Source organism: Apis florea, unplaced genomic scaffold, assembly GCF_048593485.1.
Source record: "Apis florea isolate Af1SG1 unplaced genomic scaffold, ASM4859348v1 contig_3081_pilon, whole genome shotgun sequence".
Classification (NCBI taxonomy): domain Eukaryota; kingdom Metazoa; phylum Arthropoda; class Insecta; order Hymenoptera; family Apidae; genus Apis; species Apis florea.
This window is the reverse complement of record NW_028256703.1, coordinates 1,977,092-2,002,706: the sequence shown is the minus strand read 5'-3', so window position 1 is coordinate 2,002,706 and position 25,615 is coordinate 1,977,092. Positions and strand designations below refer to the sequence as shown.

The 25,615-nt window shown below is 42.7% G+C and overlaps 1 protein-coding gene across 2 annotated transcripts in view; it reads right to left on the bottom strand.

Moving 5' to 3' along the window:
* LOC100868578 (ubiquitin carboxyl-terminal hydrolase 48) overlaps nucleotides 1-25,615 on the bottom strand; it is a 65,497-nt gene that overhangs the window by 25,538 nt on the left and 14,344 nt on the right. For both annotated transcript variants that reach the window (XM_086908569.1, XM_086908568.1), the window contains exons 12-16: nucleotides 19,685-19,792; nucleotides 17,111-17,217; nucleotides 6,082-6,212; nucleotides 5,547-5,666; nucleotides 895-1,020 (exon numbers count right to left, since the gene is read on the bottom strand). In XM_086908569.1, coding sequence (XP_086764695.1) covers nucleotides 895-1,020; nucleotides 5,547-5,666; nucleotides 6,082-6,212; nucleotides 17,111-17,217; nucleotides 19,685-19,792 — 592 coding nt within the window. The remainder of the gene's footprint in view (nucleotides 1-894; nucleotides 1,021-5,546; nucleotides 5,667-6,081; nucleotides 6,213-17,110; nucleotides 17,218-19,684; nucleotides 19,793-25,615) is intronic.

The window sequence follows — 25,615 nt, the reverse complement described above, 5'->3', positions numbered from 1 at the left end:
AAAGTGTGGCCGCGGTGAAAAACGTCGGAATTGATCACGGTCTGCCGTGGCGAATGCGGCTGACTAAGCCGCGAGATATGCTCTTACACATTCACGAATACCGCTATTCTATTTATCGAACACGCCCCTCTCTCTCTCTCTCTCTGTTTCCTTCTGTTGTTCGTTGAATCGAAACGAAACGAATCTCTTTGCATCTCGCTTCTTTTTTTTCTTCCCTTTTTTTTTTAAGTAATCGCACGTGAGATTGCTTTCGATGAAACGTTTGGGTTCGAGCGATTAGAGAGAGAGAATGATTGGATAGAATGTTGGTGCTATTTAAATGCAATTGCGTCGGAACGATTCGAGATAATGGAAGAAATGGAAATGGATTGAAAAAAGAAAAAAGGGGAGTGGAGGGGACGTTCGAGTAAATCGAGTAACGAGATTATTAATTAACGGTGGCAATAATAATTCGATTCGAGGGAATGATACGAAGGGAAAGAAATATAAAAGGAAGGAGAGATGTGAGATGGAAGAGGGAGATAATTTGGTAAATTAGACAAGGAAAGGAAGAAATGTTGGAGAAAAATGTTGGAAACAAAGGGAAAACAGGGAAGCAGACGGATCATCTTCTTGCCCGATCAATCTTTCCAACGATCTTGAAGAGGTCTTGTTCGGATGCTTCCGCTCCGAGGAATGCGATGATTCCAGGGATAACAGGTCTCTCTTATTAGCCAAAGTATCGCGATCGTTACTCGATCTTAATTCTTCGTTAATTTCGTAACAATTTCATGAAGGAATAAAGGAAAATTTGTCTCGATAATTTTTAACAGTTATTTCGACTCGCTTTTATCTCGATATCGCGTTTTCGTGCGAGGGAATGGAAGACACTTTGATTATCGCTTCGTTGCCTACCTTTAAGGTGAGAAGCGCCCCAGGAAATATACCAAGAGCGGCGAGGCTTTGACTATGATCGGTCAGCTCGTGTTCACCCAACATTAGATGTTGATCGTAAGGTCCGGCGCCGCAAATTTGCATGGTCTGGAAAAAAAGGTTCGATCGTTTCTGAATTAAGAAATATCAATAATCTATTTTATTTTAGATTATAAATTCCTCCCTTCCTCGTTTCTAGATTGAATAAAATTTAATATCGTATAACGGTGAAATTTACAAAAAAAAAAAAGAATTTCTCGTAATTTTTCGTTAATTAACAGCAGAATAATACCAGGGCCCCAAATTGGAAGAATTCTTATTTACACAGTCGGATAAAAGAATTTCTTCCCTGTTTCTAAATTAAAAAAAAAAAACTTAATATCAATAGTAATAGAAAGAATATTTATAAAAAAGAATTTCTCGTTAATTAACAGCGGAATAATATCAGAATCCCAAATTAGAAGAATTTTTACGTTACGTTATTTAGATAAAAAAATTTCTTTCTCTAAATTAAACGAAATTTAATATCGATATGGAACGAATATTTAGAATTTCTTGATTCTTCGTAAATCATCGTGACGTTCAACGTTAATTAACAGCGGAATAATATCAGAATCTCAAATTAGAAGAATTTTTATTTACGTTACGTTATTAAAAAAATTTCTTTTTCTAAATTAAATTTTCGAAATTTTAATATCTTGATATCGGTGAAACGCTTCTCGTGATTCCTAAATCGCGACATTTAAGTAGCAGTAGAATGATATTAAGAAATTCCAAAATCTACTAATTTCGATTAATTCGAGCTCGACGGGGAAAACGACGAATTCTCGGAACGTAGAAAATTCCAACAAGCTCCGCATCTCTCTCGTAGTAGCAGAGGCGTGGTGCTCGAGAGGGAGCAGCGAAAAGAAACGAGGAGGAAAGGACCTCGCCTCGAACTCGGAATCGCGGAGCATGCGTCCGGATAATTGCTTAATTTGTGGAAGCCGCGTTCGAGAAACGGTTTACCGTACGGGGAACGGGGTTAAACGTGAAGGTTTCTGTTTTACGAGCGAGTAACAGCCGAACGCGTGGAAAGAGAAGACACGCGAAACACCCTATTTAGACCATCCTTCGAATTTATCCCTTATGAATTTACTCTTTTTAAGAAGAATTATTCTTATAAGAAAAATTGCGAGAGTAGTTAATGAATTTTGGAAATTGAGTTGTGTGAATCGACTCTTTCGTTTCTTGGATGGAATTATTGGATCGAAAAATCAGAATTATTCTTATAAGAAAAATTGGGAGAGTAGTAGATGAATTTTGGAAATTGAGTTGTGTGTTATTATTGGATAAGTTGAAGTGAATATCTCTCCCTGATGTATTTACTTTTTCTTGGTCTTTTGAATGGAAATTCGATCGAAGAATCATAATTAGAATTAGAATTATAAGAAAAATTGGGAGAGTAGTAGATGAATTTTGGAAATTGAATTGTGGGTTATTATTGGATACATTGAAATAAATATTGCGCCCTCGTGAATTTCTATTCTATTGTCTTTTGAATGGAAATTCGATCAAAAAATCACAATTAGAATTAGAATTATAAGAAAAATTGCGAAAATAGTAGATGAATTTTGGAAATTGAGTTGTGTGTTATTATTGGATAAGTTGAAGTGAATACCTCTCCCTGATGTATTTACTTTTTCTTGGTCTTTCGAATGGAAATTCGATCGAAGAATCATAATTAGAATTATAAGAAAAATTGCGAAAATAGTAGATGAATTTTGGAAAAATTGAGTATTGCTCCCTGATGAATTGAAACTCTTTCGTCTCTTGGATGGAAATCAGATCGAAGAATTAAAATTATAAGAAGTAACTTGCGAGAGTGGTAGATGAATTTGGAAAATTGAGTCGTGTTCGTAATGTTCTTTCATCGAACAAGACTTTAAGAAATTTCCTCTTTAATCGAAGAGGAGAAGATTTTGGATAAAACGTGGAAGAGATAAAAGGAATACAAAAGGAATCGCTGTCCTCGAGCTACTATTCGTCCATTGATCGCTTTAGATCCAGTTTCCGAAGAATCGCTTCTTGTACGAGTTAGGAATCTCTATCGGGCTGATCGAGCACGCGGTGACACGGCAAGAAACGATCGATGTTCCGCTGTGAAATTGATTTTAAATTCCAAAAATTAGTTCCGTTACACCCACGAATCATCGATTCATCCAGCCTCGTTGTTCCCTTCAGAAATCTCTCGCGCATCCTTCCTTTAACTGGATATCAACTGAGAAGAACCACCAACCTGGTCGAAAACCTACTCGATATCGAACCAGAGTATCACGAGATGCGTATATTCTTCTCGTCGATCCCTGACTCGAAGATGTCCATTCTTCGAGAAGCTGTTGAGCGACGAAAGTTACTTAAGCATAACAGAAGAGAAAAAAAACTGACGCTTCCTCGTCAAGATCCGCACGAAATATGGACGAGTTTGAAAAATAATCTCGATTTAATGTATAATTCCTCGGCAAAATTCTTCTCCAAAGCGAACCGAACGGCTCGGTTTCCGCGCTGTTCGAAAAAAGCGATAACCAATCCTCGGTTGAGAGTCGTACAAAAAAAGAAAAGGAAAAAAAATTGAGAGAGAAGGTTGGTGACACGGTGGAACGGGAGTAGAAAGTAATATTTACAGGTGGCGATCGTTATTATTACGACGATTACGTAAAACGAGCGAAGCGCTCGCGACTCTTGTCCGCGGCCGACCATGAAATTCGTAGATTTTTGCCAACCGGCAAAAAGAAGAGACTAGAAAACTGTCCTTCCTCTCGAACACAATTCCTCCTATCCTGTGGAGGAGACCGGCACCCTTTGCTCGATCGGCCAAATAACGTTCGAGCTGTTTAATCTTCGACTGTTTGCGCTTCGTTGCCGATCCATCGATCAGGATTCAATGGGCGGGCAGGAAAATGGGCTGGACGCAGATACGTCGGCTCGAATTTAAGAGTTTTACTACTGGAGGAAGGAGTGGCAATTATTGCGGTAAAACTGAGACGAGCCACCAGTTTCGTTTCCTTTTTGCTACCCGTTTCCTCGCTTTTTGCGGGGAAACTCGAGGAGAAAAATTCGTTAAGCAAGCAAGCAAGGTTGGCGAGAGAGATAGCGCGGGGTAGATTGCCCGTCCCGTCTCGTCCTTCTCGGCCTGGCAATAAAATATAAGTGGTGGCGAGCTAGAAGTTTCCAACCGAACGGTAGTTTTAATATGTAAAACCGGCTTTTTAAAAATTCCTTCTTGCGGATGGTTTAATGGGACCCGTGTTAATTTTATTTTCGTACGGGAGTAGAGGTGAATCGAAAAGATGGAGAGACTTTCGCGTTTGAAAGTTTGAGAATTAAAAAAAAAATCTTCTCCCAACTTTTTCTTATTCGATTATCGTTTATTTTCCAATAGTATGAATTGAAATTTCGAAATTTTAATTTCCAAGCGTTTTAAAAAATACTATCCGAATTCTTCCTTTTTCTTTTCCTAGTATTTTCAACTTTCCAATGGAAATTAAACAAAAATTTTCAAACAAAATCCTTTTAAAAACTCACTCTTAAACAATATCCCACACCCTTCGTTCCTCCAGTTTTCCTGATTACGCGAAAACTCTAATTTTCCCCTTCAAAATCTTCAAATCATCGCCCCTAGATTATTCCACATTTTTTTTCCACCTCTTTCTTTTTCAATCTTCCTCGACGATGACAAATTGAAACCTCTACCAATTTTTCTCGAAACCAAGATCTCGCCCGCAATCCATCCAACGTTACATTGCATCCGATGGATTCGAAGGAATAGGAACACGAATCCTTTCCACCGTCGTCGAAAGAAGTTAGTTAGAATCCGTTCGACGAAAACTGTTCGCGAAGAAAAAGCGAGGAAGAGAGAGAGGCGAACAGCCACCGGTACGAAAGGGCCGGGAACGGAGCGAAGTGGAGCGAAGTGGAGAATGGAGAAGCGGAGAAGAAGGCCTGTTATTAGCGCGAGGTTTATGCTCTTTCGGCTTTTTGCCTCTCCGAGGAGAAGGGAGAAGGAGATGGTCCACGGCCTCGCAATATAAATACGCTTAATAGTTTAAGCACACCGGCGGGGCTCGGGCATATGCTAACCAGCCATAACTACGGATTTACTACTTTCGTCCACCGAAGGAGAGAGGCAAGTTGAGAGTAAGAAAGAGTGAGAGAGAGAGAGAGAGAGAGAGAGAGAGGCCGGTTTACAGGGTGTCCGATTTTACTAAGGGACTAACCTTTCCCTCGTACCCGAGGAAACGATCCTCGTGCCCCCTCCTCGTAAAAACACGGCAAGAGTAATTTCATTCAATTATACCGCGATCACTGTCATTCCCGGTAACTACGATCGATCGGGGAACGCGTTAAAATGGAGCAAATTATGTTTGTTTAGTTGGCCGGACGCCCAAAGGGAAGAATCTATTATCGTGGAATTTTTCCTCCTCCTCGCACGAGATTCTCGGAATGGAACAAATTAAAACTTCTATCCTCTTTAATCTTAACACATTTTTTTACCCAGATTTCACCCTCTTTTAATTAACCGTGCTGCGATGAACCAGATCTCGCGTTTCTGGATATCATTTGGTCCGTGTTGATAAATAGAAAGAAACACTCACCATCAGTTTCAACTCCTTCAACGTGATCTCCGAGGAAACTTTGAGCTCGTGGGATCCCTTCAAGTTCCGCCTGGTCCTCGACGGCCTCGTGTTCTCCAGCTTCGGTCTCTTCGCAGGCATCTTCCCGCAAAAAGAAACCGTTCAAACGTCGTGAAATCGCGTACACCTTTCTTCGAAGTCGTCGTTCCTCGACTCTCGCGATATCGAGACGAGAGAAGAAGAAGCAAAAGAAGGGGAAAAAGAAGAAGAAGAAGAAGAAGAAGAAAGGAAAGAGAGAGGAAGCAGCAGCTGTGGCTTTAAGGTCGAAAACGTAATGACGATTATTATCGTCGAGATGAACGAGAACGGGGCCAATCTCCTTATCGACCGACATCAATCTGAACCGGTGGTGGACCGGTTCCAACAACCAAGGCCCCAAGGGTGACTCGGCGCCTAGGCCATTAACAAAAATCCATCCATTGCTCGCTCTCTCCAAATCGAATGATAATTTTCGTCCAACCTCGACCCCCTCTTCGTCGAACTTCCAGATCCTTACCTCGGAGTCGTTCTCCGACTTCGTATCCTCGTTATCCTCCACGCACTTTATATAAATCGTCGCCCTGTCGTACTTGAGACTCTCGAGACGTTCTTGCTCCACTCTCGCCAACATGCACGCCGCGCACAAACCTGAAACGAAAATAAAAACGCAATATTATTATTATTATTATTATTGATTTTTTTTATACATCGATAGAGATCGTCCGTTGTTATTATCTCTTCTCTTCCCTTCTTTTCCCGTCTGTCAGAGAATCGACACGAGAAATGCGCAAAAATTTGCAAAAATTTATACGAAATTTCCAAAGTTGGAAACAAAAGTAGAAAAAGAAAGGGAAACGAAAAGCGATCCCTCCACCCCTTTGGCCAAGCGCGCGAGAAGCAGCGGCGCGTGAGAGGCGGTCGCGCCACGGACAATTTCAAGATTCCTTTAACACCCTTTTCCTTCCCCAGCCCTTCGTTAACACCAGCAGCGGGGTCAGATTACATCGACACACCCCTCCTCCTCGCCCAAGTTACCAAGTCGCAGAGCGGATCGAAGGGGAGGTGGACGAGGTTTCGACGAGGACGACGACGCCGCAGGCCTCTTATCCCCGTGTATAATAGATTGCTCACGGTCGGCGAGATTAATACAGTAATTAATAATATACGGTGACCAGAGCCGCGTAAGAAGCGGCCATTGTTGCCTGGCCGGCGAGCGCAAAAACCGGGGCGGCCCAACTGCTCCTATCCGCCCGCGTTACGTCATGTTCAGACAGTTTTACGCCCGAAGGGTAAACCACCCCTTCCACAACTCGAGGCCTCGAATGAATTCGAATGTCCGCCACCACCTTCGCAACGCCTCTAATTACCGCCCAAGCAAGAAAACCACTCGTGGAAGGGCCAACCCCTTTTCCAAACCACTCGACCACCTTTTACCTGGAATAGGTAGTGCAGCGATTAGTCTTCCAAGATTTAAGATTCTTCTTCTCGAAGAAATTTGAACGGTGGCATCTCTCGAGCAGTTACGATTCGATACGATCGACTCGAGAGATATTATTCGATATGAACTTTTTAAGTATCGCTACATGATAGATAAGCCTCTTTACGTAACAATCTTGTAGAGTGTGGAATAATGTAGCATCGAATGGTTTTTTTATTTGAAATTGGACCGTGATTGCGGATTACATTTTTGGCAGTTGCGATGGAAATATATTGTTTTCCAGGTTTTTCAGTTTCGTAAGCATGGAACGAGATTAATTCGAGGGGAGGTGAGTTTGATTTTTCGTTAATCAAAGAAGGAAATAATAGATGATAAAAATAGATGTAGATGAAAAATAAGAATAGTAGAATGTGAGAGCACGTTGTTGGGATTGTAATTGTTTCGAGGATGCGTCTTGCTGATTAGTTTATTATTAAAATATCGCGCAAAACAATGGCATATAGACTTTAATATTCGACAAATTTTCTTTCTTTGCGCGTAGAACACGACGCACAAAATATTAAGATATAAAAGTTTTAAATTTTCTACGAAATTCATCGAATCGAAATTATGTGTGAAATTATTGGTTCGCGAACGATTCGAAGCGATCTTGAAATAATTTTCGTAAGAATAATTTCGAGTAGATGTATTAATCCCTGATTCCTGGAGAGAGTAATGGAAATAGCAGTACAAGTACGCTTTACAGACATCTAACGACGAATGGAATTTATCGATTTTCGAGAAGAGAAAAATTAATTATACCGTGTGGTGGTAAGAAGAGTTAGACTTTGGTTTATAGAGAGGGAGGTGGAGAGGAACGAGCATACTCCGAATGAATTCAAATGTCCACCCTTACCGGGCCTCCAATTACGAGGGGTGCACGATAGGATCTGGCTCGCTATCGAGTTTAATCGGAAATACGAGGAACTCTCGAAGCTAATCAGGGATGCGTATGGGAGGATCGGGGATACATCCCTTTTCCAAGTCTTTTAACCCTCGCGCTAACCTCGATCCCGCTAAATCAACCCTTTCCAAGATACATCGATCATAAACTCTTTCCCAACTCGAGCGAAAGTGATAATCGTTCAAGAAGAGTCATTCGATCGTCTCGAATAAATTGTGAAGAGAAGTACGATTATATGTTTTAGCATCAAAATATTCAACTCAAGCTTTTCATAATGAAGTTATCGATTTCTGAATACTTCTGATTAGTATAAAAATTATTCAAATCCGATATATGGAATAGAAGAAAAAGTTTTGAAAAGGGAAGAAAGTGTATATATATATATATATATAAAAGGAAATGCGAGCAAGAGAAGGCATCTCTGGAGCGTGTCTCGAGGAAACACGAGCAAGTTGGTTTTATTGGTCTAATAACGCACAATAGGCTGTGCCTATAGGTTGCCAATAGAGCGGAGCGCCGTGTGTATTTCCCTAAAGTGCCATCCGAGGGCAGTGAAACCATAAACGGAAAAGAGGAGGGGGGAGGGTAACAAAAACTTGGATCAACTCTCGACAAGTTTGCTACACGCTCCCGATCTCCGATTCCTTGGGATTTTATCGCGTGAACACGGCCCGGGCCGAAATCCCCCGTGGAATCCAACTTTTCCTCCACTTCTCCTGGAGAGGATTCGTTTCCCCTCCCCTCCGCTATCCATTTATTTTTCCCAACAAGCGATTAATCGATCCGTGTCTCGATGATCGAAAAACGAGCGATTATCATCGTGCCAAATCAATTACGTGAAATTAATCAGGAAATTGTCCCGGCCACCTGACCACTCCTCCAACATATTCTCTCCCTCTCCCCGTTCCTCCATTTCATTCAAAGGCTAGCGGTATGAATGCAAACGTTTATTTCGTCGGTCATTCCCTGTGTTTTAAACTCGTTCCATTTCTGGCCAGACAGTTGCGATTGTTAGCATATTTATGAACATAAGAGGCGACGATCCATTAATAAAAATTGATCGAGAACCTCTTTCGAACTCGATCGTTTCATCCGTATGCATTGGCGAAAATCGATTCAAAGGCCGATTCGAACGATTTACATTTACATAATTATATACAAATTATCGTGGCGTTTCTAAAACTTTGACATCGGCGAACGAACGCCGATATATATTGAAAAGGAAAAAAAAAAAAATGTTTGGACTCGAATGGACAAAGTAATAAATAATGCGATTACTATGCCGATTACAATCGTGCCCTCGATTCAGCAATCAAAGGGTTAATAACGACGAAATAAAATGGCGATGGAAGAGAGAGAGAGAGAGAGAGAAACGGTGGAAATTTTAAAAAAGTCTTGGGGACGACCAGGCAACTCTAACTCTAACTCGGTCGTGGCAAATCGGCCGGGGTGTATATACGCGTCGGAAGCAAAGAAACGCAGCGGGGCATCCGCATTAGCAATTTTCATAGAATCCTCGACTAATTAAGGTCGATAAATCAAAAGAAGACACGGACAGCCGTGTCGGACGGACGTCGTTCGCGGGAAGAGGTGCCGTGACACAGAAACGAGGGAGAGATCGGCTTAATAGTGGGGAGGGGAGGGGAAGGGAAAAAAAAGAAAGAAAGAAAGAAAGAAAGAAGGAAGGAAGAAAAGGAACGCGTACGGGGTAAAAATCGGGAGAGGGGGGGAGGGGAAGGAGGGAAAAAACGGAATTGGGCGGGACGGTTGCAGGAAATTCATACTACTCCGTGAAATCGGATGATCGACGAGCTTCCAAGCCTGCCCTCGGTTCCAGAAAATCAAATCCCCAAGTTTCTGGGAAACCGAGCTCGTTCGTTCAATCGGAGAAAAAGCAAAAATCCCTTACAAAAATCTTCGATCATATTCGCCTTTTCTCTTTTTTTTTTTTCTTTTCGCGCACCACCTCTCGCCTCTCCGTTCTTCATCTAATCCGTCCAAAATTTATCGACGAGTATCATCCTGTCTCTTTTTTTAAATAATCTTCCGTTGAATCTTTCTGGATTATCGAGATTGGCGAAAATGTGTATTAAGAGGTAAGGTGATATCCGATTGGAAATTTCTCGTGGAACGACGAGAATTTCTTAGAACGTCTTCGATCAAAATGGAAGGCGCGTTAAGGGACAGGCGGCGTATCGCGCAACTTTCATTCATAACTTCGAATTCCGTCCCGTGAATGAAAGATTGATGGCTCTCCTCCCTCCACCGCTCGTCCAACCCTCGCCCGAATATGCTCCAATCTCCGCCACCGAGTAAATAATGATTTTTCCCTTCTTTTCTTCCTTCTTAAACTGCGCGATTCCATCTCTCCTCTTATTTCCCAAATTTTCAACCCTTCCTCGAGAGCGATGGAAAAAAGGGAAGATTGGAATAAAAACACGCGTCTTCCATCCACCTTGGAAACGAACATCCTTGGAGAAGAAGGAGGAGGAGGAGGAGGAGGAAGGATGAATTTAGGAGCGAATCCTAAGGAGCGCGGTTTCTCGTTTCGGGCGTCTAACGACGCGAAGAAGGAGAAGATCGTCGCCGTAACGATTTCGCTAACGAACGTCTTCGAGCGCCACAACAAAGTCAAAATATAATCCTCTTACACGAGAGAGAGAGAGAGAGAGAGCGCGCGTAATCGGGGTGGGCTTAAAAGCGGGTCGGTGTGCTTTCCGCAACCGGGACGGCTCCGGGAAAATCGAAAGGAATCCCCGACACCGCTAATGGATCCCTCGATCGACGGGTTAATTAAACAAGGAACCGTGGTTTCCAGCTTCCAATTTAAACGTTCCTCGTCGAGAAACGCCGCGTTTTATAATAATACGAGAAATATGTTTAAATGCGCGACAATGAGGATTCTGTTGGTTTTCATTCGTTCAAGGAGAATAAAACGAAGAGATGAACAGGAAATTTGTTTATGTATCTTATCGAGAAAAATTGCGAGAGGAATCCCAATTAAATTGATAAACGCTTTCGCATTCTCAAAAGACGTTGTATTTTATTACGAATATGTTTATGCAATCGCGCGATAACGTGAACGAGCGGTTCTTTTTTTAAGGAAATTTATAATGCAGGGATAAATATTGGAATTGTTGGAAATGTATGGGAAAAAGAAGCCCCGTTTAATTAAACATAAATCGCGTTTTCCAGTTGATTTAAACGTATTCTCGTATTCTCATTACGTTCACGAATGTTTGTGCGATAACGTATTTGGTTTTTAAGATAAAATGAAGGGACAAAATGCAGGGATGAATAATACGGAATTGTCGTGTGGTACGACACGAAAAAGGGGATTAAATCGAAGACGTTTACTTCGCGTTCGCCAAGTTTTATGCAGCGTATGAAGAACCCGCTTTTCGAGAATATTTAAGAATAAACGGAAAATTGGTATACGAAAATTGAAGCCTAGTTGTTATTTAAGCAATTATTTAGATTTAAATGAGAGACGAAGCGAGATATCTCTATCTACGCAAAAAATGTGACAACAGAACGTGACAGAGATGAAAATAGATTAAATCGCTCTTTATATTTGCTTTCATCGAATCGATATCTCTTCAAACATATTCCACGAATATGTCGTATTAACGCATCGTTACTACACGTACTAAATTTTACACTTGGAGATGATCAACGTCTCCCAAATATTATCCAAGGATAATATTTTACCACGGTCGGATCTATCATCGCGTTGAAGATACGCATGGAGGTCGTATTAAACGGCGGCATTAGCCACGGACAATTAAAAAGATTCGTGGAAAATAATGTCGTAAATTAAAGTGGAAGTGGACTAGGAGAAAGTCGAGCGGGTCAAGTCTCATTCGAAGGGTCGAATTAGCGACATCCCGCCGGTTTCCACCTCTCCCCTTCCTCCTCCCTCTTATCCTCCGCAGGATATCCCTACTTGTCTCCGCGCCACGGGGGGTTCTTTTCCAGCAGGATTAAATGGAGCGCCTAGATGACCGATGCTCGTCCTAACAGTCGAGATCGAGGGGCGGTTAGAAAACAAGATAAAACGAGGATAAAGCTCACTTAGAGCCTTCCTCCCTTACCGGGGCTATCCTGCCACACTGACAGCCACGTCCTTCGTTAATCCACAAGTCTAATCGGTCGGATCGCGTATATCTTTCGAGAAAATTCATCTTTAAACACGAATTCCTTCCGAAGGGTTACCTCTCGATTGTAACCCTTCTTCTAATTTCCTTCATTTGAAAAAGAAGAATAACACTGGAAGCTCATTCGCCTCCAACAGTTATCCATCCACCGGCGGAGAACAAGTGGTAAAGTCGTGTTCGAATGCATATATTAAGACGTGTCCGGCGCACTTGTCGCGCACGGAGGGGAAGTCTAACAAATGTCCCTCCTGTTTGACCCCTCCCCCCTTACAGCTTACCCTCCAGGGGTAAGTAAGTAAGGTTCGCTCGAATCTCCCCGTGCATTTACGGAGGAGCGGGTGGTGGTGCGCCGCACAGTCGTCCGCGGAGAGAGAGAAACTAATCAGCAAATTCGTGTTCTAAATCTAAATCGCCGGCCGAATATTAATTCGAGGCCGTCTTCCTCTGTTCAACGGTCGATCGAGCGTTGCTCGAAGAGCGAGAGAGAGAAGTCCCCCCCCAATGTTCCGTGGCGAAACCGGGGAAACGACCTACGCCGTCCGACGAACGAACGTTTCTCTCTAGGTTTTGCGCGATACAGCAGCGGCCACCGCGATGGCAGAGACACACATACGCGCGGCTGATTTGTGGCACCGGCTGGCGCCTAAGCGATATTTACGACTGTCGTTCAAGGAATCGAAACACCGCGGTGCCCGTTCTCCGCTTTTAATTGCATTGAAAAGTCCCCCGGTTCCCGGAAATCGATTTCGAACGAGCGAAAGAAAAGAAAAGACAAAAGCCAACGGGGCGGTGGAGAAGGAGAGATCCTTTGGAAACGTTTTTTTGCGCGCATCCATAACTGATAATTAATCGAGTCGAGATCCATCCATCCCGAAGGCGAGGTTGATGGTGAGCACTAAGAGAAAGACGAGACAGATTTCGGTAAAATGCTCGGTCGAGAAATGAAATTCGATTGAACGTCACTTTTTCGTGATGATCGATATCTGAGTGGATATTGTTACCGTTTCAGAGATCGAATATTTTCGTTCGGTTTATTAGTTACCGTTTCGTTTTGTATCACGCGAAACGACACAAATTACGGTACACGTTCTATTGTAGTCTGTCCATACATCATGCGATTGACGCGAAAGGACGAAAGATTGTATTTATACACTTGTGCGAAAGGACACACTCCATTCAATTGTATAGTCTGTAAAAAACACTTATAAGCATCGTGCAATTGAGGCGAAAGGATTGGCCTGACCGACGAAAGATTATATTTATACATTTTATATGCGAAAGGACACATATTCGTTCAATTGTACGGTCTGTAAAAACGCTTATATAAGGATCGAGGCGAAAAGATTTCACACGAGCATCCACGTCGTAAGGATGCAATGTCGACGAAGGATTATCCCGGGACGGCTGGTCGAAAGGATTTCCACACCCCTGGAAGGAGGCCACGAGTCCAGAGAACAAACAGAGAATTTAGCTGGTTTTAAGGGCACGCGTCCGCACGAGGAAAAGTGAGGGCAAAAAATCGAGAGAGGGGGAGGTAGTTCTCTCGGTGACTGATACGGCCCTGACTAACGAGCCTCCGCCGGACGATCGTTCCGCTCTTAAAGCCCCGAAGGGTGGTCCAGGCCTCCCCTTCCAGGGATCCGCGCGTCTTTCCTTTCCCCGTCGTTTCTTTCCTCGTCGCGAAGGCACATTAGCCACCGTCCAACCTCGTATCAATCACTCGACAACCCCGAGGATCGTTCGAGGGAGAGGGGAGGCCTCGGTTGACAGAAGCGGAGGTGACGCGATTGAATACCACCCTACGGGCATCCGCACCATCACCGCTCCAGGAAAATCTACCAGGGGAAGGAAACGTTCCTTCGCGCGGAATCGTTAACGGAATCGACGACATCGATCGATCGTTAACGAGCTAGGAATCCCAATTTCGTCTCTTTTCGAGTTTGAGCGAGTGTTCGAGAAATTTGCAATCGGAAGGAAAGACAGGGAATTTTGAACTTTGCAATGTAAATATTTCAAACGCGTACGATCGCGAAAATTCGTGATCGATGGAAATAGGTGACAGATATATGTTTGCGAAATTGGGGATCAAAGGAGAAAACTTGCAACAAAGTTTGGATACTCGAAGAATGGAAAAGGAGAAGAGGGTGAGCAAGGAAGATCAATGGTGGATGTAGATGAAGGAGAGACGAGTGTAGGGAAGATCACGGTTTTAACCCTTAAACGACATCTCCATCTGGGCGATCCGCGATCCGGCCGTTGGATATCCCGGGCGGACGAGACGCCGGTCCATCGACGACTTTGCAATTCAAATCGGGCGGCGGCGAGGCAGAGGCTTGACAAATGTCGGTGGGAAAAAATCGGCGGCGATTCGCGACCGAGAGACGGACAAGACAATGGGATGTTTAGAGGGCCCTCACCGACGCGAGAGACACGGCGAGAGGTAGCGAACAGCGCAAGGAAACGACGCGAACATCGGTCCGCAAGATCCCCCTGGTGCCACCTTCGGGACTCAATTTGCCTGCCAGTTAGGAGACAGGGATCGCTCGTTCGACAAAGTGGGCTTGCGCGTGCCCGTAAACCTGATCTGGCTTAAAGGGATAGCTTTTGTTTCGCGCCCTTCGTTTCCAAGTATTCACAGATCGAATCTCTGAAATGCGATTACGAGAAAGTAAAGGAATTGTATCTCATTCTCGTGATTTCGAGTTGATTTGAAAATTGATTTTGAAGTAGATATTACGCAAAATTGTAATTATTAAAAAAAAAAAAAATAAAAAAAAGAATAGAACACCTTCAAACTACTACGATGTGACGATTTCGAGTTGAGGAAAATTGATTTGTCGTTTGAATAGATATTACAAAATATTCCGATCGATCTGTGAAAATATAATTATGAGAGGAATTGTATGTAATTGAAAATACCTCTAAATACCTGTCATGTAATGATCGTTTCGTCGTTTGAAACAGATATTGCAAAGTATTAATCTGTGAAAATATAATTATGAAAAAAATGAAAACGTTTTAAAACGATTAAGAATAGAGTATCTCCAGTATTCGAGAATTGGAAGGAAAATGGAAATGAGAAGAAATGACACGTTCGAAGAAATTTGAATTACTTTTGCAAAAGGAAAGAAAGGAAAGAGGAGTGAGAGTGAAAATTCGCAGGATCGTAAAATTGGTTGGTGCGACGAGAGGAAAGGATGGAGGAGGATGAAGGGCGAGAAACTTTTAGAAGCCCATTTGGACCGGCACCACCTACTCATCTCCCTAAACCGGCACCGGTTTTTCTGTCGGTTAATTTTCAGGATACTTCTTAATTATAATGAGACACTTTGGGGTCTGGCGGAGAAGCCGGATCGAGGATGGCAGTGAAACAAACGTGGCACGGGTATTTATGTAAATCGGTGGCTAATGTCTTCTGGCATTATTCCTCGGGAAGAGGGGAGGACCGTTGTACACACCTTCACGCACATTGCGTGAATATTTATTCGCGCGACAAACAAATAGATGTAACTGCTGTTCTGAATATTCGAAGAAAAATCGAATCTTCTTTTTACCTCCGGATTTATCCCTCCCCTCCTTTCTTTTTTCACCATGTTCAATTTAAGAAAGAAACAACGAAAAGGACGAAAACGATTTCAATTCCATCATCGAGTCTGATCTCAATCCAATCCGGATCAATCACGCGTAAATTCCTGCCCCTATTTGCAATCCATTTACATTATAACAGAAAAAGAAACTAAACAATTTCACTGTAAACTGTCCAACAATTTCCTCGTTTCGATTAAGTCGCAAATAAATTCCGCAACCGGATCGAAGAGAGAGAGAGAGAGAGAGAGATTCAATTGCGTGGAAACGCGAAATTCGCGTGGCGAAGAGAAATGTATCCAGCCTTCTACCTACCGATTAAGCCACAAATAAATCCTAGACGTATTGAGAGATCCAGTTAAAATGGGAAAAAGGAAAAATCGCCTCGCGTACACGCGCTTAGACCGCGTACCGATAATTAGATCGAGCTAGACGTGCATCGATAGAGAGAACGAGATTGATAGGGGCAAAAAGAAAAGGAAAGAAAATGAAAGAGAAAAGAAGAAAGAAGAGAGAGAGAGACGTGGGGGAGCAGCATTGGTAACGATCCGCCTAGGGACGATCGTTTACATAATGACCCCACTGGAATCGTACGAAAATTAATTGCCGATAAGATCGAACGGTCCCAGGATGGAATAAAAGAGAAAGCCGTTAATTGCACGATCAGTCTTCGTATCTACGACCAGGAAATTGACAGACCTCTATCGCGATACATCGTAATAGATCGATTCGCGATGATGATCGTTTTCTTCTCTTTTCTTTTTCACGTTGCGATTCATCGGGATGAAGAGTTCTTGAGAATAATTTCTAGTATTCCTAGCGAAGTGAGAATCATATCATATCTAACGTAATATTCGTTTGAAGGAGAGAATAATTTTCGAGAGTGTGGATTTATATTGGATGAAATAAAATTCTCCAAGGTTATCGAGAATAATTAATTTTTTATGGACGGAATGAGAATTATCGTCGAACGATCAATTCCAATTGGAGTAGCAGTACATTAGGAAAAAAGTAAACGAGAGAGTGATCCAAGGATGGATGCTGCAAGAGTGTTATATAAAGACTCGAAGACAAGAGAGGAATAATTTTTCGATTAGTTGAGAGGGAAAAGTAAAACTCTCGAGAATATTATCATTCTGATTTCCCTTTTCCTGATTTTATTCGCGAGCAATAATAGGCCGAGTGTGCGATTAAGATCGGAACGCTTTCAACTTTCTATAAGGGAATACAATTTACTAGTTGTTTTTTTTTTTCTTCTTCTTCTTATTCTTTATCGATATTATATATAGATCAAAGGTTAAAAAGCAGAACGGATAAAGCAGTGCAAAAGTCGTTTCCTACTTCTATTTAAAGTATCCACCCGATCGAATTATTTGATTGAAACTTCTCTGTAACAAGTAATTTAAAGAACGTTTGCACTTACTTGGCTCTGTTTGAAGATCGGTGTTATTCTTTTTGATGATGATCGTGTGATCGACGTCGTAAAACTGCATCAATTTCGCCCATTCCTCGGCCGTCACGATGGTAAACCTGCGACAAATATTCAATACATCGTCCCTGTTCAAAAATTCAAAAATTCATCGTGCTCGCGCTCTTTCTTTCATCTTTCATCGATTAAAAAAAAAAAAAAGAAATAATAGAAGAAAAACTTCTCGCCCCTCGATATTCAAATATCCCAAAAAAAAAAGCCTCGTGAAAAAGCCCCATCGTGTCGCGGAAATCGAAGGATAATTCGCGGAAAAACGGAGAAGAAGTCGCGTGTCCCGTGGCAATTATTTCCACCATTCTTTCTCTTTTTTTCTTTCCCCCATTATTTTCGTTATTCATATTCAAACAATCTTCGATCGAGTTATTTATCCAACGGTGTTATCCAACACACCACCAGAGTTTACAACGGGGAAAGGTTGATAAAATCAAACGGGCGTAGCGTGGGAGGGTATAGTACTCGCAAGGTGGAATTCGCGATTTTCCGACAACGGTGTAGAATCCGTGATGCTTTTTGCCCCGTCTCCCTTAATTATACCGCAAATTAGAAATTTCTTGCCGCTCACCGGCTCCAGCTTTTTGCCCCGCAATTGTTCGCCCGATCCTGGCGTGGTTCCTGAACCTCCAGCGCTGAACCAGCCGCCATCTCGCCTCCCTCTCGATGATCGATAACGCTTTCGAAAATCTACCTTTCCATCGATCCTTTCATTCACATATTTCATAGGATCTCTATGGGGGAGAGAGTTGGAGGAAGGAATTCGTAGGAAAGAAAAGTTCAAAGGTCGATTTCGAAGAGTATATGGCGAGACAGAGATTTCAACGTTCGGAGAGAAAACGATTTTTTTTAGAAATAGGCGTAATAGGAAGTTTCAAGTTACTCGTCGATGTGAAATATGTTGCAAGGATTCTGGAGAGGGGGAAAAACGAAGATCTCGATCTTTTCAAAATCTTTCTATTCTCCACGCTTTTTGCAACATCGATCGAAACTTTTCAAAAAATAATTTTCACAAATTTCTATAAAATTGGATAAAATTTTTCCACGAGGTTTACGATCGAATCGATTTCGAAAACGGGCGGGTTGGGATGATGAAACGGGGAGGCATCAACCAGCTGATACGATGATGACTCTCCCTCTCCCCAGCAGCCGATAATTAGTTGCGCGACATTAATTTCGATTCAACGCAATATGCCGCGCGGTCTCATTTGAATTTTCACGAGGCAAAAAACAACGCGGACGAGCTTGTCGTCTCTCCTCGTGTATTTGCCTAACGCCGGAATAATGGTGGATGCATCGAGGAGAGTCGGAGAAAAAGGGAGGGAATCGGAGAAATCCTCGTCGCAAGTGGAGGAGAGAAGAAAAAAAGAAAACGTACAAGCCTGGAAACGAGATCACGATTATTGAATACAATTTCAATACAGTTTAATTTTTTTATCTCGTCGGATCTCAGATCGAATAATTAACCTCAGATCGATATCGATTTTGTCAGGATTGGGCATTAAAAAGAAAAAGTTGGAAAACTGGTTAAAAAATATTGTTGAATAAAGTTACTTTAAGCAATCGTTTATTGAAATTCTCGAATCAGTGAATTAATTATAATTGATTCGTTATTTCCGATTGTTATTACGCGTTTGAGCAATAAACTATCGAAACAACTTATCCAACTTAACTTTATTCAACAACCGTTATTAAATCTTCTCTCTCATCGTTTCTGTCCGGAAATATTGGAAACGTGTTTCGATTGGAAAATTTTGAAAGATTTAATCTCGAGAGAAAAAAAAATAATCGAAAAAAAATTTGTAAATAAATTTTGTTCCATCTCGCAATCGTGATCGTGAAGAATTACTCGTTGAAGGAAAGTATGGAGAGAGAGAGGAAGGCGTGAAGGAAGGCGAAAGGTCGAAAGGTCGAGGGTTAAAATGATTTTTTAACGGTGTGCAGGATAGAGGAGGGGACGAACAGACGGACGACTTGAGTCGTCGGCTATCTTAGGCAGATAGTGGACAATGGTTTAGCATAATGGTCAGAGAGGGTGGATTGCCACGTTGGCCCCGGGGGCGTGTTGGTGACATCTTCGTGTATCCATCACGTCACACTCACGGGGGATGGGCAAATAAGAAAGTGGTGGCGAGAGATCACGCACTCTCGCTTTATAATACGGTGATCGAGGGTGAAACTTTGAAAAAGAAAAAAAAAAAAAAAAAAAACAGTTCCGAACAGTTCTCGCTTTCGTCCAAAAATTTCGAGGCAAAAATTTTTAACCCTTTGCACTCGTACGTCGCGTCATCCTAGATTTTTTTTATTATTATTTAATAATATAAATATATGTATAATACAATTACATTCTAAGGACTCTTGATTGGTAATGGAAATCTTCTTAAATATAAATAAAAAGTGGAAAGGGTCAATTGCCTCGTCGATTTTCTTGCCGCATCGATGAAATCTCTACTATTTATTAGGAAGAATAATAATAATAATAATAATAATAATAATTCAAAGGGAGAAATTACTCACAGCTCGTTGTTAATGGAAGGCGAGTAGAGGAATCCTTTGTGCGGCTCGCAGAGAAGGACACCGTTTCGAATACCAACCGGCGGTGTTTTCGAGAATACCTCGGCATACCTGAAAAAATTGGCAAAAAATCAAACGGAATCTTATCTCATCTTATGTTAAATTAAATTCAAAAGACGTTAAAAAATTAAGACTAAATGAATAAATGAATCGAGAAGAAAAGAAAGATTTCGTCTCACAATTCGATCGACAATACGCGTGACAAATCCTCGGGGCTATAAATTAAAAATATATTTCGAGGATTATTTTTTACGAAGACTGTCACCCAGTTAATCGTTTCGAATAATGCAACCTCGCCTCGTGACACGTCTTTCGGCTCGTGGACCAGAAAGACGACGAGGAGGAGAACGCTTCCTTCGGGACATTCCCGGGGTGGAGATGTGTCGGGGGATTGGGGTTGTGCATCATTTTTCACATACCACGAGGGGGCGGACGGTTTTTGCCATCTTTCCCCCTACCCGTCCACCATCCAGATAATGCTCTTAAAGACGGATATCCCCCGCGAAACGAGCCAGGTACGAGCGATCGAGGTAGAAGTCTCGTGGAAAATCTAGCCTGGATATATTCGAATGGAGACAATTGGGAGATGGAGAGGGGGTGAATCGTAATTTTTCATTTTTAGGAAAAGTTCCTTCGAACAGAGACGGAAGGAAGAAGGAAAATTTTTTTTAATCTTCGATAAATTTTTAGATCGTATTTGTATCACAGAATTTTAAATTAATTTCAACCTCGCGGTGGAATTAATTAATTTACGCGTTATCGAAAAATTATCGAATGTGGAAGCGCGTGATCTTGGTTCGCGTGATCGAAGATAAATTGACGAAAAATCGTGTCGTGAAAGGATTCTCTATACATCGCTACAAAAGATACAAACCTCTTACAAACTCGTATTCGAAACTCGTGCAAAATCAAATTCCCGCCCAACGAGGATCCTCCTCGCGAGAAACAAGAAAGCTCGGTCGAGATCGATCGAATTAGATCGATTATTATCGATTCTAAATAATCCACGGGTCAGAGGGTGACGTGAGAACGTGTCGAAAAAAGAGGTACGAAAGCAGGAAGCTCGAGAGGAAACCGCGAGGACACCGCGAGGAAGAGCAAATATCCGTTGTGTGGAGGATTTGAAAAAAAAAAAAAAAGAAAAAATGTCTCCCTGCCCCCAAGCGGGTTTTCCAGAAGCGAATATGCGTATTAATTATGAGCCTTGTTCAAACAGTCGAACAGAGGGATGCAAAGGGGGTGAGGGGAAAATTGGTCACCCTTATTACAGTCGAACCACCATCTCTCTCTCTCTCTCGCTCCGTTTCTCCGTGTCTCGTTCTTCCTTCTCTTCCTCTCTTCTCCCAGACGCGTTTCCTCTCCTCCTCTCATTTTTTTTTTTTTTTTTTATTTCTCATTCGAGGCTTTGTTTAACTTCTGTCGCGGAATTTTTCCGGTCCACAGCGATTATTACTCCCAGGAGATGGAAGAGGAAAACAGGAGTCGAGAGAAACTCGTGGTGCAAGGGGGTAGTTACGGCCACTACAAGGGGAGAGAAACGATTCGAGGAAATCGTTTGGAAATTCCTCGATAATTCGGTCGGCGGCGGTGTACTACCTTATGCGATCTTCTAATAAGCTTTTTTCCTTCTCTCCTCGCTCAAACGAGACTTTTCATTGAATTTAACGAGCGCCTCTCCTAATCTCCGAATAATAAAAATTCTCGAAAAAGAATCTGAAAATTTCGCGAGATCTTCGTTCGCGTTAAAATTTTATAGAAATCTCGATCCCTGAAATGTTTTTCAAACTGCGTACACGATCGCCTTCGATTTTGCGAGATCGTGTTTTGCCCGAGCAAGTGTTATAAATATTTATAAGCGATACTTGAAGTGTCCGGTAACCGACCAATTATTTTCTGCGTGAAATATTTTCATATTCTCCCCCTTCCCTCCATCTACACTTGCCATTTTGAGTTTATACAATTTCTCCTGATCGCCACGTATGCACGATACGACAGGAATAAAAGGAGAAAAAAAAAAAAGACATAACGCGTTAATACGCAATATCAGCCAATACGCACCAAGGTCTACGCAAAAGCAGGTTCGATAAACCATCGCGATCAAGGTTCTCTCTCTCTCTCTCTCTCTCTCTCTCTCTCTCTCTCTCTCTCTCTCTCTGTGGATGGAAAAATAAGGTACGATCGTCAAAGGAAAAGCGATTTAGCATGCCGCAACCGGAAGGTTTAATACGGTTGGGAGCATGAAATTGAAATCGTTCTATGTCGTTGCGCAGAGTGCAAAGAACATCCTTTCCAAGGTGTTGTTTTCTCTGATGGAGAAAGAGAGAGAGAGAGAGAGAGAGGAGATATCTGTCCGTTGATTAAAGCGTTCCAGAGGGATCGCGTTGTCTCCAGACTCATTCGTGCATAGAGCAGGATATTACGCACCGGTACCGAATAATGATATCTCGACCGCAGTGATCATGTAAACCGCAATGATCACGAGGATATCCGAGACGTATCGACGTCTCGTCTGGTATGCCAGTCATTCGAATTGTTGCCACTCGAATTCACGTTTAATTGGACGGTATCCGTTTAACTCGCTTGAGAAAGAAATTACCGTATTTTAACAGGAACTAGAAGTCGGTACTTGAAGTCGGGTTACGTTAGAAAGTTGGAAGAAGGCGAGCGGTTCAACGGTCCATTAATGGATCTTTTCGGGGATGGGATGGAGAAAGTGGAGGAAGGATGAATAACAATTTTTTTTTTTTTTTTTTTTTTTTTTTTTTTTCCCTCGATTCACGCGTATTCCTTGATACAACGATCTTTTCATTAGCAACGTCAAAAGTGACACGGTTCGAGGAAGAATCGCCCTCGAAGGGCGAGTACAATGCCATTCCTTCCCTGCCGACATCCCTTTGAATGTGGGCGATGGTTCGATATTAGCTGGAGCAAACCGCTTTCGACGAGGAGGACACGATTATTCGACCGAAACAGGGGGTGAATCCTCTCCGTTTCACTCATCCCGACACCCCGATAACCTACCCCATCCTAACCGTGCCTTCCTTCCTAACTTTTCTTCCTTCGCTCTCGCTCTTTTTTTTTCCCTCTATTTTCATTCTCCCCAAAGTGTTTCTCTCCTTTTTTCCATTCTTTCGTATCGATTCTCTCGCGCTTTTCCGAATTTCTTCCCTTTCTCTTTGCTTTTCATTTCGTGTCGCAATCCTTTCGTATTCGGACGAATGATTGCTCGAAATACCATTATTGAATAATACCTCCGCCTTCATCTTCACCCTTTCTCTTCTTCTATTTTCGCATCGGGAACGAATTTGAATAAATTCCAAACGCGCGCAGCAAGATTCGCGAGCATCTCCACGATCGAGGCAAAAACGTAACGAACCAAATCAGCCTACTTTAATCGAATCTCGATGCCTCGGGGCAAAGAAGTTGCTTCTAATTCCACAGGAATCCTCCTCTTTCCGCGCCGAACGTCAAACTTTCTCGACTCTTGAATCGCGTGGCTCTTTCTCGTTCCTCTTTTTCCCCCATCTCCCGCCGTTTCGTTACTTTCCAATCCATCTCCTCTCTCTCTCTCTCTCTCTCTCTCTCTCTCCTCCCCTTTTTCTCCCTTCGGATAGCCAAGGTCCTTCTTCTTCTTCTTCTTCCATTTTATCCCGTATTCGTCCCGTTCCCTGCCCATTGATTGGCCGCCCGTATATACACCGATTTCTTGCCACCGATCTCTTCTCCTTTCAGCAGAAATAAATCTTGTGTTTTCGCGTATAAGCGGCCTTTTAATATCACCGAAGCCTTGATTTACCGCCACGAGGAGAGGCCATGCATCCTCCCTCCCTCCTCCCCCCCTCCACAACCCCCGTGACATTTGTCTTCCGGCCTGGAAGAAGGGAACTCACGACTGTCCCCAGGTTTTCCCTGATTTACCGCTCCTCCCGACACGGTATTTGACTAAACGCTCCCGGATTCTATTCTCGCGGTGCAACTGAGGATCGCCCGAGGACACTTCCGGTCCCCGTGTCTCGACATTTTTATCGATGGATTCCATAAAGTTAGAAGGAAGGAAGTCTTGATATTGTTGCTATGATATTTTTGGGAAAAGAAAGAGAGGAACGATCGAAGGAAGGAAATGGTGGCTTGGCAAGTGAGAAGTGTTCGCAACGACTCGATCGTGTACGGCGACGAAATTCAAGCGTAAAGCGAATTTAGAGAAGAAGGTTGTTAATAAGATTCCTCCTCCGATATTTTCGTTCCGCAAAGACTTCGCAGCCCCGGAATTCTCCACGTTTATGGTCGCATAAGTACTTCCGTTACTTGTCGTGTCGTTCTCCCAGTCATCCATTCTATCCTTCCGTGATCTTTGGTAATTTTATTTTCAATCACTTTTATATAAATAATCCAATCTTTGTCAATAGATTATTATTAAAGAAAAATATTAGGTATTTCAATCTTTGCTTCTCTCTTTAAAGCAGCATAAATATTCACTTAATATTCATACAACAACTGTAATATTCCAAACCGCGTGTTCTTCGAAACTTTCTTCTTCCGCCTCGATACGAACCCCCCAACCCTAAAAACCTCATAATCCGCTAGAAGAAACCTTCTCCCCTTTACAGTGTGGAAAAACTAGTCACACTCGAACCGTCTCCCAACCACCCTAAACAAACTTGCCCGCAAACGCGCGAAACTCTTCTCTCTCCCCACCGATTTCGACGAGATACAGTGAAGATAAAACAAAACAGATAAATAAATAAAAAAAGGAAGGAAGAGGATAACCGGCCAGAAACCACCAGAGCCACTCTCCTCCGCTGTAATAACGCGATATAATAATTTATAACGTAACAATCGAGCGAGAGGGTAAGAGGATGGTCTCCTCCTCCTCCTCCTCCTGTTGTGCACAGCTTCTGAAGCCGGGTGCATCGAAGCGTTGCGATCATTACGAGTGGAAAGGGAGAGGACGGATAGAGGGATGGAGCGAAAAGGGGAATATTGTGGCGCGGTCCACCACCACACGTGGTGGAAAAAGGAAAACGGCAGAGAGAGAGAGGAGGATGGTCGAGGAGGGGGAAAAACAATGTTGCGCTCGGTACATCCGCGGGACATCCAGAAAATAAGAAGGAGAAAGGGGACTCGTGGGATGACGAGAAACGAGAGAGAGAGAGGAAGAGTAGTAAACGACGGACGACCAGTTGCATCAACGGGAGCGAATTTAAAAGGAGTCCTCTCGGTTCCCTTCGTGGAATGGAGGTGTAAGAATAAACTGTAAATCATCCGGCTCGTTATCCCGAACCCCAAAGCGATCTGCGATCACTTCTCTCCTCCACCTTTTCTTTTTCCTTGCCGCGATACGGCGTTTCAACGTGGCGGGGCAATGCGATTTCGCCTGTTTAGCCTGTTTTTAGAATTTTTATTCTCGTTAGTTAGGAAAGAGATGGTTGGTGGAATTTAAAAGTTTCGAAGTAGAAATCTTCTTGAGAGGAAAATTAGAGTTTGGAAAAATTTTGAAAATATAAATCGCGATTCCGACTATTATTTAATTTATTTTCTCGATCCTCGCCCTAGGTGTCTACTTTTCAGCTCGGCTGGTTTCATCGATCGCGTCAAGGCGAGGCTATTTAACGAAGGTCGCCTCGAATCGGCGGTCTCGGCTACCATTTCAATTTTTCCCCACGCAACGCGATTAATCGATCTCGAATCTCCATGTTTCGCGTCCATCCGTGGAAAAATCACGATTCCCTTGGAGGCGAAGCCTTGGAGGAATCCGCGGCTTCCTCGGCCACCGTGATTATCATCCACCACGCCAATAACTCGTGGAATGCGGGTTGACTGTAACTCGGCCGATTATTGCCTCCCGTACCGTTAACGAAGCCTCGTTACGAGCCA